At 41.7% G+C, this 21,446-nt stretch overlaps 4 protein-coding genes across 4 annotated transcripts in view; 2 read left to right on the top strand and 2 right to left on the bottom strand.

Moving 5' to 3' along the window:
• Nucleotides 1-3,131, top strand: part of LOC112173285 (tetratricopeptide repeat protein 33) — a 33,516-nt gene extending 30,385 nt beyond the window's left edge. Inside the window, exons 4-6 of the mRNA XM_040508063.1 lie at nt 1,821-1,835; nt 2,493-2,579; nt 2,824-3,131. Of these exons, the coding sequence (XP_040363997.1) occupies nt 1,821-1,835; nt 2,493-2,579; nt 2,824-2,958 (237 nt within the window). The 3' untranslated portion in view covers nt 2,959-3,131. The remainder of the gene's footprint in view (nt 1-1,820; nt 1,836-2,492; nt 2,580-2,823) is intronic.
• Nucleotides 3,132-6,051: 2,920 nt separating this feature from the next.
• Nucleotides 6,052-8,093, bottom strand: LOC112169554 (chalcone synthase-like). The gene is made up of 2 exons (XM_024306597.2): nt 7,841-8,093; nt 6,052-7,269 (listed from the first exon to the last, which is right to left on the bottom strand). Exons 1-2 carry the CDS (start codon nt 8,001-8,003, stop codon nt 6,848-6,850), a joined length of 585 nt encoding a protein of 194 aa, XP_024162365.2. The 5' UTR covers nt 8,004-8,093; the 3' UTR covers nt 6,052-6,847.
• Nucleotides 6,269-6,730, bottom strand: LOC121050048 (4-hydroxycoumarin synthase 1-like). The gene has a single exon (XM_040508601.1). It carries the CDS (start codon nt 6,728-6,730, stop codon nt 6,269-6,271), a length of 462 nt encoding a protein of 153 aa, XP_040364535.1.
• A 9,917-nt stretch (nt 8,094-18,010) lies between the features above and the next one.
• Nucleotides 18,011-19,924, top strand: LOC112171663. Its single transcript, XM_024308810.1, has one exon. It carries the CDS (start codon nt 18,011-18,013, stop codon nt 19,922-19,924), a length of 1,914 nt encoding a protein of 637 aa, XP_024164578.1.
• The last annotated feature ends 1,522 nt before the right edge of the window (nt 19,925-21,446 follow it).

Below are 21,446 nucleotides of genomic sequence, written 5' to 3'. Positions count from 1 at the left end.
ATCAACAAATCCATGAGGCTGATGCATATATACTTCTTCTTTAAGGTCACCATGTAGAAAAGCATTCTTAACATCAAGTTGCCTTAATTCCCAATTGTTCATTGCAGCCAGAGAAAGAATAATTCTCACTGTGCTATGTCTCACTACAGGGCTGAAAGTTTCATCATAGTCCAAACCTTTCTCTTGACTATATCCTTGAGCAACTAACCTTGCTTTAAATCTTGAAACACTTCCATCAGGATTTTTCTTAATTTTATACACCTATTTGCTTCCAACAATATTCTTACCTTCTGGAAAGGGAACTAATTCCCATGTACCTTGCCTCTTCAATGCATCAATTTCTTCATTCATAGCAATATCCCACTCTGGTATACCAACTGCAGCTTTAAAACTCTTTGGCTCAACAGGATCATGAATATCAATAACAGCAGTAAGACCACTAAAACAAGAGAGTTCATCAAGTAGATTGTTCTGAACAACACAGGAATAAGCACAAAACTCATCAAATGACTTCTTCTTGATTATTCCATTCTTAGCTCTAGTTAACATGGAGTGATTATTATATGCAAGGGCAGGATCATCAAGAAATTGTAACTCCTGTGACAAGACTTGACCTTCAGGACTAACACTACCAAAACTGGTATCGTTATCATTCCCACTTGCATTACCAACAGTATTTTCAGGATTTTCAGAATTTCCTGAATTTGCAGACTCATTATTATTTGCATCATTTATAGTCATAGAACCATCAGCCCCCCCCCCCCCCCCCAGCCAATGCAGGGAGACTAGCAACAGGCTGAAGATTATCAACAAAAGGAAGCACCACATGCAACTGATCAGAAGAGAGAACATGCATCATATGTGGAAAGGACTGGGAAGAGGATGCAGGAGCAGAAGAAGACACATGTGTAGGCTGGGGTGAGTGGTCACTGCGAGAAGAGTGAAAAGGAAAAACTGACTCATCATGAATCACATGTCTGCACATCCAAAGCTTGTTTTTCTCAATGCTATAGCAAAACACACCCTTGTACCCTAGAGCATATCCCAGAAAGACACACTTAGTAGTCCTTGGATCAAGTTTATCATGACAGTAAGGTAGAAGAAAGGGATAGCATGCTGAACCAAAGATTTTAAGATGACTAAGAGCAGGTGCAGAACCAAAAAGCTGGATATAAAGTGATGACATATTCAATGATTTGCAAGGCATCCGATTTATGAGATATGCAGAATGAGCAACAGCATGAAAACAGAAAGGTTTAGGCATCTTAGCAGCAGACATGAGAGTGATGCAAGTTTCAACAATATGTCGATTCTTTCTTTCTGCTACTCTATTTTGTTGGGGAGTATGAGGACAAGTAATAAAATGAAAAATGCCTTTGTGATCAAGATAATTTCTAAAGGCTTTGCTATTATATTCACCACCACCATCAGTTTGAAGAGAGAGAACATTATGCTTGAATTGAGTGGAAACAAAGTTGTGAAACTTGACAAATGTGGGAAAAGTATCAGATTTATTGATAAGTGGATAAACCCACACAAATTTGGTACAATCATCTATGAAGGTTACATATGGTGTCCAGCTGTAATGCATGTAGTGGTAGCTCGGTGATGTATTGCTTACGTATATTTACAGGCTGTAATAACCAGGGTTTCTTTCTTCTTGTTTCCTGCTACTATAAATACTAGTGTGTTGTAATAATTTGAACTATAACTTCATTAATCGGAAATACTCTCAGATATTTTGTCTGAAGCTCTCTCTCTTTTTCTCTGTAAATACATCTTCTCCTTCAAGCTTTACATCCATGGCAGTCATGTTATCACCTTCATGGGCTGAGGTATGTCAAAATACTCAAAATCTCTATACTTCTGACATGATTGTCACCTTTTCTTTTGTTCATGTGGTAGTGCCAAGTTATGATGATGCTCTTTCTTTTAGGAAAAATTTGAACATGAGAGACTTCTCATTCATATGCTGTTTATGATTCTTTTGCTGTGTATTTATTTTTGTTAATTAGTGATATTTGGGGAGGGGAAATTGAGCTTTGGTGAGGGGCAATTTCTCTCGACTACTAGTGTAACAAGTCCCCACAGAGAAATTAAGATACTTAGTAACTGTTTAAAACCTTTAGCATTATGAAATGGGAGCTATGAACCTTGTGATCTATTTGGTTTAACTTCATAATTTGCTTTCAATGACTTTTGCATGAACATGCTGCAGTTAGCATTTCTAGTAGCCTGAATTGTGCTTCCCCCTTGCCCATGATTCTTATTCTTCCTAATATTATTACATGCAGTATATTGTCTTGCTGAGAAAATAAAGTATTGACATTGCCCTTAATGTTGTCCATATAAACATATACCTATATATACTGGCTGATATTTAGTAATTAATAACCTTTATTGTGATTTCACTTGACATTCTGGAGAAAAGTATAATAGATAATTCACATGCAAGCATCCAAGTGATCTTTTCTTTCTTCACATCTGTTCAGGCATGGGTTACCCTTGGCAGAGCTCAGTTAAACTTTGGGGAACCTGATAGTGCCGTTCAAAGCTTTGACAAAGCATTAGCCATCAAGGTACTGATTCTGGAAGATTATAGTTTGCAGAGCTTTTTCCACTCTTCTGTGATGGTACTGATGTAGGATTGAAGTGGATGATTATTGTTTATGTGTTAAGTGGTGCTTGCGAATACAATGTATTTTTTTTCCTTCCTTTTCTTTCGTAAGTCATAGTTGCCCTATTATGTTGCTGAAATGGAAAATTATAAATTTATGGTATAAATCTCAGCACAGTGATACAAATTTTTACCTGTATGCACAGCCTGATTCAGAGGAGGCTCGAGATGACAGACATACTGCAATGAATCTCATGAAAAGACGAAAGCAGCTCCATTCATCAGGCTTAAGTCCTAAAAGAAACCGTTATGCAGTTGGTGATCGCACTGATAGGACATGAAAACTCTTGTATGTGTACATAAGACTCGAAGGGTTAAACTTTAGCGTAGTGCTGGTTCATGTATGGGAGAAAACGATTAGGGTCAGATTGTCTTCTCAACATTTCTGTAAGTTGTATCTGATGAAGTTAAATATAATAATACCTATACATGAAGCGATTACAAAAGATTAAAATACTTTCGTATTGTCATTTATTTTAGAATTTGAACACTAGTTGCAACTTTCACCAGAAAAGTTCCAGCTACAGACTTGGCAATTTCTCTCAATATATACTTTTGTATTTTCCCGCTGGATGTCTTGGGAAACTCCTCCTTAAACACCACCGTCTGAGGGCCATGTATATCAGTTTAATATTGTCTTTTTTATTTACAAATTGTCTTGTAAATAAACCATTCAATACGGGGCCAGACCCACATGTAGTGTGGATCACCATTCTCTCAAGTTGTGGTAAAGCGGGAAGGGTTGATGGTGCCTCATCCTCATCATCTGCAATAAGGACGAGCGTAGGTGTTTTGACTTTTGAGTATTAGGCGGGAGCAAGGAAACGGCTTCAAGAATGAGAGAGCTGAATTGTTGATCGACGAATACGAGATTCTCTGTGGAGGAGGACCGTGGAAAATCTACCGGCGTCGAGGCGCGTGTTAATGTTGTTCAGGATGCATGGCACTGGACATTAGTACGGCGAACTGAAGCTCGCGCTCCTACTCTCCAAGAAGCTTAATGCCGTGAGTGGGGACTGGGGAGGAGTGAGTATGCAGTACTTGGTTAGTTGGTTTTAATAGGTCCATAAACTCGTTCTTTAATTTCAGGAAGACATGGAATGACATTGACCCAATAAAGAAATTGCACGACAGTAATAAAAGAATTTCGCCAAAAAAAGAAAAGCGTATGTACTACTATCGTACTGTTGGACAGTTGGACTGGGCAACAAAGACTCAAAGAATCATTTATCACATGTATTACTGCTACTCTTTTCCATCCATTTATCTATATGTCACAAGAACGGGGTGGAGCTAGGATTTTACGTGCGGCAGGGCCGAAATATAAATGCAATTTTCTCATATACAAAATAAATATTATGTCTTATTTTCCTAGACTCATGGTAACAAAAAACTATGTAAATGCGAACATTACTCCATTGATCTCTTAGAAGGCATCTCCGAGCTTCTCGGAGCGACCTTGGTTTCTAAACCTAGGTTTCGACTGGCGGAGGCATTTCTTCCTTTGGGTAAGGTGGCGATCGTGGACGGCAGCGACGTAGGGAGTGATCTCCGGCGAGGGATTTTTCTCAGACCGTGGTGGAGGGTTTCGGTCCAGGTGGTGAGTGAAGAGGTTGCCTTCGCGTTTTATCGTCTGGGCTGCAGAGGAGGAGCGGGCGAGTTAGATCCAGCGGTGGCTGTTTGGTCTCGAGGTCGCAAGGCTTTGAGTCAGGATTAGCGCCGCAGATCGTCTCTTGGGCTACAGCTGCGGTTCTACTGGTGCAGTGGTGGTTTGGAGGCGGTTTTAGCGGCTGTTTGCGGTTGCTCAGAGGCCGGTTTCATCTGGGTGATTAGAGCCTGATGGGGTGGTGGAAAGGACGGCCACCGGAGGGACGGTCTGAGGCGGAGGCCAATGGGCATCCGAGCGTTGAGGTAGCTGCTCCTTTTACTCAGGTTTGGGCTTGGGTTTTCAGACCTAGGCTCAACTTTGGGCTGATGGGCTCTATTTTAAGGGCCAGTAGGGAGGATTCTTTGCCATCCTCATTGATCAATTAGTGATGGGAGTGGCCCGGCTTAAGAGGTGGACATTCTTAGGCATGTTGGGCCGGCATATAGTCCATGACCAATCATTTTCGGATCAAGACTGCTACAGGAGTTGGTAATTATCTGGAATACGATTGGCATTTTTTCACGCGGCTTATGGATAAGGAATTGCTCCTATTTGTTTGCTAGGAAATGGCTCTCTATTGGTACCGCAATTGCGCGTCTGGCTAATGGGGATGCTAGTAAATGATTTTGCCCTAGAAGACACGGAGTTGTTATTTGTTTTGAGTTCGCTTACAAAGCGAGCTCAAAATTGATTTGTAATGAGTTTACATTACTTATATAGGAGCGTGGTCGTTACCCCGCCATTTTTCTATCTTTAAGTGTATGTTAGACTCTGGCTTTTTGGTTGGTCATCTAATGCAATGAACCCTTGTTTCAAAAAAAAAAAAAACTATGTAAATGCATATGCTAAACAAATTAACCTTCAACTATGGAAATCCCTACAACCCAATTATGCTCTTTTGTCACCGATTTTCTACTCCTCTAGTCCAGATCTACCTTCGAAATTGTCCATGTCCTTTTTGGATGGAATTGGTTGCTAGTGCTTCGGGATTTGCTTCGTTCTCCACCACCGCTAAACGAACTTACGCCCGTTGGCGAATTTTCGTTCCTCAACAGCTAGTGGCTCAATTTTCGCAATCACACTCTGCTAGGTTACTTGGTGTTTCTTGGGCATCTTTGAGCCCTGTGTGTACTGTCCCAACCGGTGTAGAAGGAAGCAAGATGGTGCTTTGGTGGCTGATACTCTTCAAGGAGCGACATGGAGGTGGCGGCGGTAGTATTCTAGGGATGGAGCTGCTATTCTGTTGGTGGCTGCTAGCATTAGTTCTAGCTAGGGTTTTCCATTTTCAGTTATGGGCTTTCAAATTGTATTTGGGCCAAGCCTGTTAGGGGCTTTAATTCTCTTTTGCTGGGCCTTCGTGCCTTATTTGCTGGGCCTACGTGCCTCTATTTGCTGGGGTCTTCTGTACCTCTTGTATTGTGTTGTATCATTTGAAACATCTAATACAAACTTTATTTTCTTCGACAAAAAAAAAAATGGAAATGCCATGTAATATCTCTTTGCCAAACTAGAAAATTCATATATATATATATATATATTTTTTTTTTTTTTTGAAACGAGAAAATTCATATTCATAAATTTATTGAATTTGTAAATATCAATCAAGAAGCAGGAAAAAATGAGATGATATCTTAAATTCCTCATTAATTGGTAATTAAGCATCATAACTAACCAAAAAAAAAATCATATTAGTTGTTTAGTGCCATATTTGAATGACCAATATATATTAGGGGCGCCAAATAAGGATAATTAGTAATCCACTTATATAAGATATTAATTGCAGCTTATTTTAGCTTTCTTTTGAAATTCATGAGGGTGTCCAGGCCACTGTAGGCCATAAGGTAGCCACGCCCCTGACAAACCAAATAGAAAATTACACTGGACATGAAAACAAACCATGCTTTTACAATAGTCATATTAACCCATTTTGATCAACGAGTACTTCAAATAGCAGTGGGAGCACTGCGGAGCACAACAGTCTCCACAGTGAGTCCTGGCCCGATCCCAATTAACACACCCCATTCCAAACCTTCACCAGTTGTGGCTTTTGCTTCCTCCATTGACTTCTTCCTTATCTCATCCAAAATAAAAAGCACAGATGGAGCTCCCATATTCCCAAACTCACTCAGCACATGCCTTGTTGCCTTCAGCTTCCCCTCCTTCAAACCCAGCTCTTCTTCAACCTTGTCCAGAATTGCAGGACCCCCAGGATGAACGCTAAAGAACAACGAGTTCCAATCACCATTAACCCCAATGCCCTCAAACCCTTTATTCAAACACTCTTCGATTTTCCCACCAACCAACTTTGGAACTTCTGATGATAGGTAATACTCAAACCCCATCTCACGCAAATGTGCCACAACTCCATGCTCCGAGTTTGGGATAATAGTCAATCTAACAGACATGATATTGAACAGTTGACGTTCACTTTTGGGGTCCGGATTGGCCCCAACAATCAAAGCCGCCGCACCGTCCGAAAACAGAGCCTGTCCGACCAAAACATCCAAGTGGCTGTCACAAGGTTACTGAAAAAACATGGTGGTGATCTCACAGCACACGATCAGAACACGAGCTCCGGCATTGTTCTCGGCCACGTCTTTAGCAATCCGTAGCACCGTCCCACCAGCAAAGCAGCCTTGCTGGTAGATCATGAACCGGTTGATAGATGGATTTAGGCCGAGGAGCTTGATGAGCTGAAAGTCGGCACCGGGCATGTCGACGCAGGAAGCTGTGCAGAAGATGAGGTGGGTGAGGCTTGAAATGGGTTGGCCCCATTCTCTGATGGCCTTTAACGCCGCTTCTTTACCGAGTTTGGGGACCTCGTGAATTAGTAAGTCTTGACGTGCGTCGAGTGAGGGAGCCTTGTAGCTGCATATATTAGGGTTGGCTTTTAGACTCTCTTCTGTGACGCCCAGATATCGCTTCTTTACCATCGACTTTTCACCTGTTAAATACAAAGTCATGCATGTTATGACTTACACAGTTACATCCGTATAATTTTCGACAAAAACAACGAATAGATCTAACCTTATCTTATTTGTATAAAGGATATGAAGACATAATAAGTGAAAGATCATGATGTTGTCCATGTCATGCAGATCTCTCAGTATATAATTATAAATTTATAACACGCGGGCGCGCACAGAATATATATATATATATATATATATATATATATGCCTGAGCGGACGTCGATGCTTCTACAGCAATCAGGCCGCGACGGCGGGGCGAATCATGCCGGACGGAAGTCAGAGGCATCCCAGACCTCTTCTGGACAGCGATCGAGGTCAAAGGAGATCGAGGTTGAAGGTTCTGGGCAGCGACTTCACCTGCAACTTCAAGGTTCTGGACAGCGACTGCAAACTGGTTGTCGGCGACTCCACCCAACTGCAGACTAGTCCGGAATGCCCCTGACCTCCGTCCGACAAGAGGTGCAGAGCCTCCGTGTATGTGTGTATATATATATATTTGTATATGTAGATATATATTTCTTGCATGCAATAATTAAAGCTTACATATGCGTTTGAACTTGTCTTTTAATTCGGTCTTGTGCTCGCTTTTGGTGACTTTGAACAAGAAATCGGGATAGTCTTCTTGGTAATAACAGCTTATTGGATTTGCAGTCCCAATGGCTAGTATTGTGGCTGGAACCTTTGCCTGTTTAGCCAGAGACTCCATTGATAACTAGATTTCCTAAGAGATTAACTGAATTTGCAGTGCTTCAAGGTCGCAATGAAATGAATGGAGCTATCCCATTGTTTATATAAGCTCAAGGGGAATCTTTCCTCTCTTGAGGATGTGGAAGATATGCACATAGGTGGATAATGAGATTTAAATGAAGTTAGGTTTCGTCTCAATCTAGGTATAGTTATTGGATCGGCCGTAACACGTAAATCGGTCGGTGAGCTCCATTTAGGGGCTTAGGGCTGGATCTGACACATTTTATAGTATAGTGTAATTGAGTAATTCTATATATGGGCCAGTAACTGGTACAATTTCACTGTCTAGATGATCCATTGTTTTTGGACAAACCAAATCAAGCATATATTTTGATGAGACCCGAATATAGAGGAACAAATTGTAAGGAAACACTTGGGTATTGCATAGCATTATATCTAGAGAAATTCTTAATCTATGTTATGTTAGTATCCAATTCAGGATCACTTACCCAAAAAGTAGATCTCAACTCCACAACCATATAGCTTTTTTATCATTCACACTTACTATAAAAAAATTAAAAAAATTGTAGGCACCTTCGTTATTCTTACCACTCACCGAGAGAGACCAATAAACTAGTGATCAACGTTTGAGAAAGGAGCTCTGGCAGGAAGTAAGTTTGTTCATCCGTGATCCATGGCTCTTAATATAGCTCAAAAAGCCTCCTCTTCCAGAATGTCCCTTTCTTCATCTAAATATCATGTTTTCTTGAGTTTTAGAGGGGAACACACTTGCAAGAATTTTTACTGATTCCCTCCATGCAGCCCTTGTCCAGTGCCTTCATTTTTCCTCAATAATTTAATTTTGATGTTTGAATGCTATTAAAATTTCTCATCAATGTGCTTTGTTTCTTCAAATAGACAATGTGGAATGTGGATACTAATGTTCCTAATAATTCATGTAGATATTGTAGAAAAAGTAATAATAAAAACACGTATCCACAGAAAATGTATTCAATCAAATTGGCAATTGTATAACACTATAACTTGTCTAAGTTACTTAGAAAATTCTATCTATCTAACAGTCTATCTTGTCCAAGTTGCGCAGAAAATTCAGGTGTAGTTACCTCTTAAGAGAAATTCTTGTGGAAACTTTGTAACATATATCACTATAAACGAATATTATCTTTAACTTTCAAACATTTACTATACTGTTGGAAAAGAGAAAACTTAATTAAGCTAGCCAATGAATATACATATCGGTTTTCTTCAATCTTCACTATAGATGAGAAACCCCCAGACTCATGGATGTTAAAAAGAGATCAATTGAGAGTTATGTGTATTCCTCTTGGTAGTTTGAGATAATGGTGTTGCTTTAATGACAGATTTTTTTACTGTCCGAGGTCCATATATATATATATATATATATATATATATATATATCAGTTTAATATTGTTTCTTTTTTATTTACAAACTGTCTTTGCTCAATGCAGTACAAAAAAAAATTGCAATAGCCACGACGCCAAGCTGTCGCAAAAGCCTCTTTTGCCGTCGCAAAAGAGCATTGGCGACGGCAATGCTTCTGACGCAATTGGTGGCGTCGCCAATGCCTTTGGCGACGGCAATTGCGCCATCGCAAGAGCATTAGTGACGGCAAATCATTTGCTGTCGTAAGAATTTTGCAACGGTAATTTGCCGTCGCCAAAGCTACTGGGTCTCCACCAATCACTACGAAACCTTTTTGCCGTCTCTAAAAGTCCCTTGCGACGGCAAAAATGCCGTCGCAAAAGTGTTAATTGTAAATTTAAAAAAAATTGCATGCCAATTTTTATTTATTTTTGGATAAAAGTTTTACAAAAAGAGAATGTTACACTAATTTCATACATCTCAGCAGTGTTCAAAATTCACAAAATTAAAATACAAAAAGCTCATGTCTGATAGGCAAAATTTATATACTGATCGAAGTGCAAACTCTGAAATACTTGGTGATTGGAAAGCGTCTTTTCTCCATCTTCACTAGATTCTGGAAACTTCGGCAAACCTTGCAAACTCCAGCAAACAGAATTAAAACCAAAAATAGTTTCAGACACCTACCTGTTTGTACCCACATTTGCATGACCACTCGGACGTAGCTAATGTGCATAGTTATTGAATGATTTCTAGTTACAGTTTGCCGCTCAACAAGTAATTGGGCCGATTGCCAGAAATGTTGGCCGATGAACAATTGGACAATTCATCTGGTCCAAGACAAGTCACATAAAAACTAGGCCGATAGAGGGTTTCGAAAGTTAGGCCATTGGTTATCGGCCGGCCCGTAGTCATTGGTTTATATTCTAAAAGCCCATTGGCCAATACTCTAATTGGTTTCCAATCCGAACTCAACTTAGAAAGATAATGGCCGATTGTCAGAGAGGCCGATAAGCGATAAAGATGAAATTTGATCAAGTAGTATTTCAATCGACTTGAAGTTCATGTCAGCCGATGAGGAGAGTTCAATCCAAGATAGCCTACTTCAAGATTAATTGCAGCCGTTGATGACGTCCATCAAAGCCAATCCAGATAGAGTCCAGCGTCAAGTCAGCCGACGATAAGTATTGAAGCCGAATCAAGATAGAGTCACTGAGCCAAGAGGAGGCCGAATTCCACTCAACTTCAAAGAGTCAAGAGATCAGTTCAAGTCACAAAGCAGCCGATATAAATAGAAGCATCGACAAAAGACGACACACAACTCCAGAAACTCAAGCCATCAAGCTTTTCTTATTTCGTCTTACCTTTTGCTTGGGTAAAATTTCCGTCTGTTTCCTTAGTTTATTTGCTCTGCTAGTTACAATCTCAGTTACTTTACCTTTCTTGTAGCCTAGTATCAATTTTGAATTGTTTTCTTTGTTTTCTTTCAAACAATAGTTAATAATTTGCAGCCATTCCAGTTTTTAGTTTCGTTGTTATTATCTTTTATTTGCTCCTTATTGTCTTTATGCTTTACTTGTTTGATCGTGTTATTTACTGTTCGTAGTTGCATAGTAGCTATTAATCTTATATTTACTCATACTCTCACGACCGCACCTAACTCACCTGACCTTCAACCACCAAGTCCTTAATCTATAGGCATCGAACCGCAGCCGAGAATAAGTTCCTTCCTCGACTAACAATTGCTTGATAATTCAGATCTACATCCACTACACCTACAGTTGCACACTTGGCCTTCTGGCCGTGTGCTGGCACGCTCCGCATCTATTCATCGAGAAGGACATTTGTTCCTTGATCCCTCGGCTGTATAGGCCGAGGTGATTTTCAGAGGCAACATCTTTTGGCACGCCCGGTGGGACACAAGATTACTATTTTCTTAGTAAGGTTGAATGCAAGGGAAGGAGGTTAGTCAACAAAAACAAGACAACCCATACAGTGTAAACAGGGGAAAGAAGTGTCTTCGGTGTGGAGAGTCAGGACATAATTCAACTTTTTGTCCATTACGGCCGAAGCTCGATCTTACTCCAATCAGAATGTCACTTGAGTCAAGTGGGAATGGGACTTCAGACGCTTCGTCGGCAGAGCAATCAGCCGATGAACGTAGAGCTCAAGAAGCAGCAAAGACTGGAGCAGCCGAACTAGCCGCAAGACAGGAGGCTACACAAGCAGCGGCAGCTGACGCCGCTACAAGGCAAGAAGACATGAGACGAGCTGCCGCTGACGCAGCCTTGGCCAGGCAATCTACTGAAAGTTCGTCTAAAGGCTCACCACTTAATGCTTTTCAGAGTGCCTCGAATAGTGCAACCACTCCCGGTGCTATCATCTATGCAGCACGAGATGGTAGAGTTAGAGATACTGTGGAAGCTGATTATTTAGGACCGGCCGGAGTGTCAGCCGAGTATATGTACAAAGCATTGAATGAGGTTTTTAAATTGCAGACGAATGAACTCGCTGCCCGAGGAGAAATCAACAATAGAACGTTGGTAGATCAGTTAGCTACTGTTTTGGGAGAGAATACTAACCGATCAATCGGAGGATTGCAAACGTCTCTTGAGCAACAGAACCAAACAATGGCGGCTATGGTGAATGGTCAAAACACTTTGCAAACCTTGCTGATACAAAATCAACAAGGCCAACTCAACCAAGCACTTCAACCTCCATGGCAGCAAGCTCATGCTTATGTTCCACAGCCACAGGCTCAGTTTCCTATTGGTGGACAGCCGTTTCAAGCTCAACCCCAATTTGGAATGGCCAATAATTATGTGCAACAGCCGATAAATAACAACAACTGTTTAGGAGGACAAAATCCACCTAGGAACGGGTTGACAGTCGAAGAAATAAGGAGAATCTGTGAAGAAACTGTAGGGCCGGCTCCTAGAAGAATGGCCAGGCCGAGATACACCAAACCATATCCGGAAAGGGTTGAAAACAGAGACTATCCGAGGGGATTCAAATTTCCCGACTTTCCTTTATTCAGTGGAGATGATTACCAATCAACTATAGCACATATTTCCCGGTTCACAGCGTGATGTGATGAGCATTCTAGAGATGACGACTTGAAGTTGAAGTGGTTTGAGAACTCACTGACCGGCCCTGCTCATGCTTGGTATGTCAACTTGGCTCTTAATTCTATTCAAAATTGGGCCAACATGGAAAGAGCTTTCCATGAGCAATTCTACAGAGCCGAACCAGAAGTCACAATCGCTGATTTAGCAAAAATGTATCAAGAAGCACATGAGTCGGCCCAAGATTTCTTGGATAGATTTAAGGCCGCAAGAAACAAGTGCAGAGTTAATTTGGGGGAGCTAGAGTTTGTCCGGATAGCTCAACAAGGTCTAAATTATGAGTTGCGCAAGAAATATGAAGGAGTTGATATTAGGGACATCTTTGAATTAACCACTAGCGTGGCTAGATACGAGGCAATCATCAGAGAAGAAACTCAAGCTAGATCAGCCTCAAAGGGAACTTATTATAAGAATCCTACTGTTCATGTTATAGAGGCCAATTTCGAAGGTTTGAAGGTCGAGGAAGAAGATTCGGCCGATATCAATGCTGCCAAATTGTTTATAAACAAACCATTGGTTTGTAAAGCCCTTGCAAAGCCAACAAACCCAATCAAGGATAAACCTCAGCCGATAACCTACCATACCAAAGATGGCACACCTTTAAGATTGACACCTACCCGCACTTACACTTTTGATATCACAAAGGCTTACATAATTTTTGATCAACTTCTTGTTGAGAAAGTAATTAAATTGCCAAACGGCCATGTTATACCTAAGGCCGATGAAACTAAAAATAAGTCTTAGTGTAAATTTCACAATTCATGGAAGCATTCTACTAACAATTGTGTGGTTTACAGTGATGCTTTGCAGGATCTCATCGAAAAAGGAAAGCTGAAGTTTCCAGAGACGAGCAAACCAGCTCAGCTTGTCGATACCGACCCTTTTCCAGTCAACATGGTGTACGTCAACTTCCCAAGAGGTCACAGGAGGAATTGGCCAAATATGAACTTGTCTGATCCTAGGGCCCGAAGGAGGTATATGTTCCGTGACCAGAGAATGGAGCCAGTTTATGACAGTCAGGATGAGGATGCATACGATATGACAATGCCACCGGCTTTGAAGGCCTCATCGTCATCTACTTCAAAAGTACCGCCTGCCAGTGCTGTGATTCTGTGCAGCCGTTGCAACTGTGAGGTAACCCTCAATAATCTTCTGCAAATCAAGAACCAAGAGTTAGCTACTGATCAACAGGTAAAGCCTGGGTTAAAAGCCTCAACTAATTGTGAAGAAAGTAAGAAGAGAGACTCAGGAGGGAAACATGCTGGCAATGAATTGGGGACTCCCACGGCCAATTTGGCCGAGGATGAAGTACTTAAGCTCTTTGGCCCTCACAATCCCAAGGGATGTTATCAGGGACAACAAACTTCCCAAAGTGTGTTTAAGAGGATAAAGGAATCTGAAAACGCCGAAAGCAGACGACTTTCGGTGAGGAGAAGGTTGACTTTTGAGGATGATGATCTTGAAGGAAATTTTGCTGACTGTTTCAATGGCCGACGACGATAAGGTTTTGACCAAGATGATCGATTTTATGACCAAGATTATTTTGCTAGAAATAGAGGCCGTAGACCTTATAGGACATATCGGCCACCAGTTACTCATGATAATAGGTGGTATGGCCGAGCGGCCAGAGATCAGCCATTTTCCCCTTTAACAAAAACTCAAAAGAGACGTATGCAAAGGGAAGTGGCGGCCGCAAGGCAGCAAGGGTCAGAAGGGCAGGAAGTCAGACGCTCAACTGAAGCAGATAACAAAGAAGCCCCTATAATAAGAGAGGACTTTCATAAGGATTCAGGAGAACCTATGGAACTTGAGACCATCGGTGACCATTTTGAAAATGTCCTTAGCTTCCCAAAGCTACCCCATCTGCGGTTTACTGAAGGAGGGGTTAAGGTCTTCAAACATCTCAACCCTCCATTTAAGTTGGCTGAATTAGAAACAATGAGAAAGTTTCACCAGAAACATTCAGCCCTTGCAATTTATGGGCTTCCAAGGAGTCAAGACTATATTCTCAATACAATAGTAGCAAATTCTGATGCCGATCATGCTCTAATTTGGCAGGGTTTCCATAGCCGATTCATTACACCTGGTTTAAAAGCTTTGTATCAAGCACATCACAGAAGGAATCCAAAAGAAGGATATAGTCGCTCAAATTCCAGTTTCAGAAGCCGACTTTCATTTCCTTAGATGTTTTCATAGAAGTCACTCGGCTGAGGAAACCTATGGCATAACGCCAGAAGAGGTCCAGTTCATAACGCCAGAAGAGGTCCAGCTCGTAAGGGAACTTGATGATTATTTAGAAAAGAAAGACTTCGCAACTGAAGAGCAAGCGAAAGCCGATGCCAAAGCTAAGGATATTGAACAACAGAAGGAAGTACAGAAGGCGGCTATGGATGAGACGCCAAATGGAAAAGTCCCTACCATAAGAGTACTGAGAGGACAGGATCCGCCGTTCTCAAATCAAGATCTCGGGATGATGAAAAAATATCATAGGATGTATTCAGCATTGGCTACTTATAGCCTAACTGAGGAGGAAAGCGCGGTGATGAAAATGTTGGAAAAGGATCTGTCTTCAGAGTCATACCTTATCACTGAGGATTCCAGCATCTGCTTAAAAATCAGTTATCAGGCAATGATGGAGAATTGTAAGCTGGAAGCGAATACTGATAACTTGCCTATTTCTGATGCTGACCTAACTTACCTTCGCACCTACCATAAACAACATCCAGCTGTTGAGATTTATGGATTCACGTCCGCCGAGAGCAAATTACTAGATAATTTGTCCAAATACCTGCGGGCTTGTGCAATCGAGTGGCAAGCAGAGACAGAGAAGGCATCCACCAAGCTGGCAACAGGGGCCATTGAAGAATTAAAGAAAGAGCAAGCTAGTCTCAATCAACAGTTGAAAGATGAGGAAATGGTAGAAGGTGCTGCCACGAACAATGGTAAGCAAGACGATTTTGGAGACGAGGGTGATGAGGAAGTCGATTATGGGGAAGAAGAGGAACAAGGTGACTATGATAATGAAGCTGGAATCGACTACGACATAGAAGATGACACAGCTTTTGACATGGAAACCTTATCCCCGTTTTACAAGGGCGAGGCCACCTTTGGAAAAGGAGAAGGTAATACAATGGACATCAACATGGTTTATGTCCTACCTTCAGAACTCAAAGCTCAACCAGGTCAGTCAAATGAACTGATCGGCGACTTTGTTGCCGATCAACAACCTCGATTTGAGATTGATGAAGTCGTTGCCCAGTTGAAGGATGAAGACGGCTGTGTGGTACTCACAAAACCAACGGCCAAAATGGCTCAACATTTGAAGCCCTTATACATCACGGCTTACATAAAGGGATATCCAATAACGAAAGTTTTGGTGGACAATGGTGCGGCGGTTAATGTATTACCTACAGCCGTTATGAAGAAATTACGCAGAACTGAATCCGATTTGCTACCTTCAGACATCACAGTGAACAACTTCTCTGGCGAGAAGAGCAGCCCAAGAGATATCCTCCCACTCGATGTCACAGTGGGGGAAAAGACAAACATGACAGCTTTCTTCGTGGTCGATTCATCTGCTCATTACAATGCGTTGCTTGGCCGCGATTGGATTCACCAGAACTTATGTGTACCTTCTTCCCTGCATCAAGTTTTGATCTTCTGGCATGGAGATAGAATTGAGGTCATTCCAGCAGACAATAATCCATTTCAAGCATCCACCAATGTAGTAGAAGCAAGGTTTTATGAGGACGATATTGGTTATTTCACTTTCAGTGGACGAGATAGCAAGGGCCGACTTACCCAAGTTACGGCCCAGAAAATTGTCAACCTAGGGAGTGAGGATGTTTTGCAAGATGCAGAGCGTCCAACCCTGGTTGACCTCTTCAAGGACAATATCAATGTCTAGAGACCCAAGGTCTCTAGAAAGAAAGGCCGCAGTCTGATCTATTTTAGGACGTTTGCTGGCCTATTAGGCCGACAGGACTACCAAGTCTAACTCGGCCATCAACTTGATGGAATATATTACAGAACAACAGGAAGAAGAACTGCAGTTGGAAGATATCAACCCAGCCCCAGCCGAATTAGAAGATACTGAAGCCTAAACTCAAGATCTTGTAGACCAAACCAACTTGGGAGATGAAGATAACCCTCGGCTGATCTCTATCAGTAGACTTCTCGATCTAGAACTGCGAGCAGCGATGGAGGCTTTATTACGAGAATATAAGGATTGTTTTGCATGGGAGTACCATGAGATGCCCGGGCTCGATAGAAGCTTAGTAGAACATGTATTACCTCTTAGAGATGATTGTAAACCTTACAAACAAGCTCCTCGGCGATGTTCCGCCTAGGTACAAATTGAAATGAAAGAGGAAATTGAACGATTACTACATGCTAAATTTATTAGACCGGCTAGATATGTGGAATGGGTTTCCAACGCTGTACCTGTAAGAAAGAAAAATGGCAAGATGAGAGTATGCGTTGACTTCAGAAACTTAAATTTAGCAACTCCAAAAGATGAGTATCCTATGCCAATGGCCGATGTCTTAATTGATGGAGCGGCCAAACATGAAATATTATCTTTCATGGATGGTCATGCCGGCTATAATCAAATATTTGTAGCCGAAGAGGATGTCCATAAAACCGCCTTCAGGTGCCCAGGCTTTGTTGGAACCTTTGAATGGGTAGTGATGCCTTTCGGCTTAAAGAATGCCGGAGCAACTTACCAAAGGGCCATGAATGCCATTTTTCACGATTTAATTGGCAAAACCGTAGAGGTATACATAGATGACGTGGTTGTTAAATCAAAAACCCGATCAGGACATCTAGCCGATCTTGAGCAAACATTCAAACGTATGCGAAAACACAAACTTAAAATGAACCCCAAGAAGTGTGTTTTCGGAGTATCAGCGGGGAATTTTCTAGGTTTTCTCATTCACCAACGAGGAATTGAAGTTGACAAAAATAAGGCTAAAGCTATTATCGACGCACCCGCTCCTTCTAACAAAAAACAGCTACAATCATTCCTTGGTCAGGTTAATTTTCTTAGACGATTCATCTCTAACTTGGCCGGTAAACTTCGGCCTTTCTCTTCGCTACTTAAATTGAAAATTGGAGATGAATACAAGTGGGAGCCAGAACACCAAAAAGCTTTTGACGAACTCAAGAAGTATTTAACACAACCCCCAGTTAGTACCTCCACAGAAAGGAAAGCCGCTGAAGCTCTACATAGCGGCCACAGCTGAATCAATTGAAAGCATGTTGGCTCAAGACAATGATCAAGGAAAAGAGCAAGCCATCCATTATTTGAGCAGAATCCTCACACCTGTTGAGATAAGATATTTGCCGATTGAAAAACTATGCCTCGTGCTCTACTTTTCGGTGATTAAATTACGACATTATATGTTACCATCAGTTGTTCATATAATTTCACAAGCGGATTTAATTAAATATATGTTGACTCGGCCGATCATCAAAGGCCGAATTGGAAAATGGACAATGGCGCTTTCTGAATTTACTTTCAAATACGTGGCTCAGAAGTCAGTCAAAGGCCAGGGGTTGGCTCAATTTCTTGTTGAAATTGAAGATATGGAGAACGTTGAAATAGATACTGCACAAGTTGGCCAGTTATATCACGAGCCTTGGCTACTATATTTTGATGGCTCAAGCACCAGTGACTCCGCCGGGGCAGGAATAGTGATTAAATCTCCAACCGGCCAAAAGCATCAATATGCCTTCAAACTGGACTTTAACTGCACAAACAACCAGGCTGAATATGAAGCCTTAATAATTGGCCTGGAAGTATTGGAAGAGCTTGGAGCAACAAGAGTTAAGGTGTTTGGGGACTCACTATTAGTCATCAATCAAATGCTCCGGGTTTTTAGATGTTCAAATCTCTCGTTGGCCACTTATTATGCCGCCGCACAACAACTTCTTAGTTGTTTTCATGATGTGGAATTTCACCATCTTCCGCGAGAACTCAATCGTGAAGCGAATGAAATGGCTCAAATTGCTTCCGGCGTCAGCATTCCAGCAGGCCAGACTAACAAAATCATCACAATTGAGAGAAAATCGTTGCCATCTTTGGCCGAGAGGGGTATGCCGGCCGATGTCTTTGAGCTTGACGTGCCACTTGGTGATTGGAGATTTTACATAATCCAACACCTTTTGATGAAAACTGATGGCGGTGGGAGCCGAAAAATTAGAATGTTGTCTAGCAAGTTCATAATTAAAAATGGTGAACTGCTAAGGAAAAGTCCTGATGATGACCTTCTTCTTCGTTGCCTCGGCTCCGAAGATGCCCAGCTAGTAATGGATGAAGTTCATGAGGGTATTTGCGGAGCACACCAGGCTGGGATAAAAATGAGATGGTTAATTAGGAGACATGGCTACTACTGGCCAACTATTCTTAAAGACTGTATTGAGTATGCTCGAGGATGTGCTCCATGCCAACTTCACGGGTCCATTCAGAGAGTTCCTGCTTTCCCCATGAATCCAATAGTGAAGCCATGGCCTTTTCGGGGCTGGGCAATGGATATAATTGGCCAAATCTCTCCCCCATCTTCCAAACAGCACAGATGGATACTGGTAGCCACAGACTACTTTACAAAATGGGTTGAGGCCGTTCCATTCACCTCCATAAGTAGTGCCGAGGTGATCAAATTCATTGAGCAAAACATCATTCACCGCTTCGGTATTCCAGAAACTATAACAACTGACCGAGGATCGGTATTCATAGCTGAAGCCGTCATCAAACGGATGGCCGAGTATAAGATGACAATGCAGCAATCGACACCCTATTATGCTCAGGCTAATGGACAGGCTGAGGCCACAAACAAGGTCCCCATCCAAATTATGGATAAGATGATTCAGGAAAATCCGCGTGATTGGCACAATCTTCTATCAGAAACTTTATGGGCTTATCGGACCTCCAAACGCTCGGCTACAGGGACAACTCCCTTTGCTCTGACTTATGGACATGCTACAATTTTACCGATGGAAATGACAGTCAGATCATTGAGAGTCGCAATGCAAAATAATCTCACAGCCGACGAATATAGTCAGGCAATGTTGCAAGAACTAGAAGATCTTGACCAGGCGCGGTTGGATGCATATGATCGGCTTCAAGCTCAAAAGAAGGCTGTCGCTCGTGCTTACAATAAAAAGACCAGATACAAGAGTTTTGGGGAAGGCGAGCTGGTATGGAAAGCAGTGTTACCCATCGGCACGAAGGATCCTAGATTTGGAAAATGGTCACCAAATTGGGAGGGTCCGTTTATTATTGACAAAGTTCTCGGCAAAGGAGCATATCATTTACGAGATAAAGATGGCGAACGACACGCAATGCCCATTAATGGCCAATACCTAAAGAAATATTATCCCACAATGTGGGAAGCGCGAGCTGCTGAATAATGGTGTAACCAAAAGATGGCCACTAGTTTATAATGTATATATGTTTAGGCCATTTTGATTCTGGCCGATGCAATTAAGCCGAAAAGATTATTTTTATCAGATTTCCAGTTTGTTTGCTTACTTCACTTGTATTTACTACTACAAGATATTATCTATCCATGACCCAACGATGTTTATGATAATCTACCGGCAAGCAAATAATTAATTAAGTTTTTCGTCGGCCCATAACTTTCAAATGTTTACAAAAACCGGCCAATGGCCGACAAAAGAGCCACATACATCAATCATCATTACTCGGCTAATAAAACTTTCAGACCTCCCAAGGTACAACCAGTGTCCTGAGGGTCACTCTCAAGTTGCAAATGAGCGTCTGGTAATACTTTTTTGTTTGCCTTCATAATTGTCTTCTCCGGTCCCTTTCGGCCATTGCTTGGCCAACCCAATCCTACAAGATATAGAGCATCATTGGTTAGCACATCATGTTTCTCGGTGTACATCAAGTTTCTCGTTATTCAGTGCTATTCGCCGAAAACCAATAAACTTGGGGGGGGGGGGGGGGGGGGGGGGGGGGGGTGGTGGGGGGCAAAGGCATATTACATGCATATGAGCCAAGATATTGTCGTTTAAAAAAAAAAAAAGGATCAAAGAGGAAAACTGGTAGTTGGCTGACCAACTTTCACTTTGAGTTGGCTGCCAGCTTTCACTTTGAGTTGGCTGCCAGCTTTCAGTTTGTGTTGGCTGCCAGCTTTCATTTTGTGTTGGCTGCCAGCTTTCATTTTGTGTTGGCTGCCAGCTTTCACTTTGTGTTGGCTGCCAGCTTTCACTTTGAGTTGGCTGCCAGCTTTCACTTTGAGTTGGCTGCCAGCTTTCACTTTGAGTTGGCTGCCAGCTTTCACTTTTGTGTTGGCTGCCAACTTTCTTTTTTGAGTTGGCTACCACTTTCTTTTAATTAAGTTGGCTGCCAACTTCCACTTTGAGTTGGCTGCCACTTTCTTTTAATTAAGTTGGCTGCCAACTTTCACTTTGAGTTGGCTGCCAACTTTCATTCTTTTGTTGGCTGCCAACTTTCATTTTGAGTTGGCTCCCTTTCTTTTAAGTTGGCTGACTTGAATTTCCTCATGCATTTGGCCAACTTAAAAATTTGAACTCCCTTGTTGGCTTACTCCTCCTTACTTTGGCCAACTTGGAAAACTGGTAACCAACTTGAAACTTTTCATGAGTTGGTTTATCCTAAATAGCTTTGTTGGCTTCCTTGAGATTTTTCATGTGTTGGCTTCAACTAGCCACTTATTTAATGGTCAACTTAAGGTTTTTCATGTGTTGGCCAACAAGAGCAACAAATTGGCTTTCTTGTGATATTTTTTTCATTTGTTGGCTTACTCTCCCTCAGTTGGCCAAAATAGTCTCCCTTGATGGCTTACTCTCTTTTGTTGGCCAACTTGGATTTTCTCACTTATTGGCCAACTTGAACTTTTTCATTTGTTGGCTTACTCGAAATAGCTTTATTAGCCAATTTGAAAAT

Source organism: Rosa chinensis, chromosome 6, assembly GCF_002994745.2.
Source record: "Rosa chinensis cultivar Old Blush chromosome 6, RchiOBHm-V2, whole genome shotgun sequence".
NCBI lineage: Eukaryota > Viridiplantae > Streptophyta > Magnoliopsida > Rosales > Rosaceae > Rosa > Rosa chinensis.
The sequence above is the reverse complement of the archived record's forward strand: the minus strand, read 5'-3'. Positions and strand labels throughout refer to the sequence as shown.

What these genes read in the sequence shown, in the direction of transcription:
- LOC121050048 (XM_040508601.1), bottom strand. Translation starts at nt 6,730, where the DNA reads ATGTCTGTTAGATTGACTATTATCCCAAACTCGGAGCATGGAGTTGTG.
- LOC112169554 (XM_024306597.2), bottom strand. Translation starts at nt 8,003, where the DNA reads ATGGAGTCTCTGGCTAAACAGGCAAAGGTTCCAGCCACAATACTAGCC. An exon ending in AGACAAGTTCAAACGCATAT is followed by an intron (nt 7,270 to 7,840) that starts GTAAGCTTTAAT and finishes TGTATTTAACAG; the next exon opens with GTGAAAAGTCGATGGTAAAG.
- LOC112171663 (XM_024308810.1), top strand. Translation starts at nt 18,011, where the DNA reads ATGGCGCTTTCTGAATTTACTTTCAAATACGTGGCTCAGAAGTCAGTC.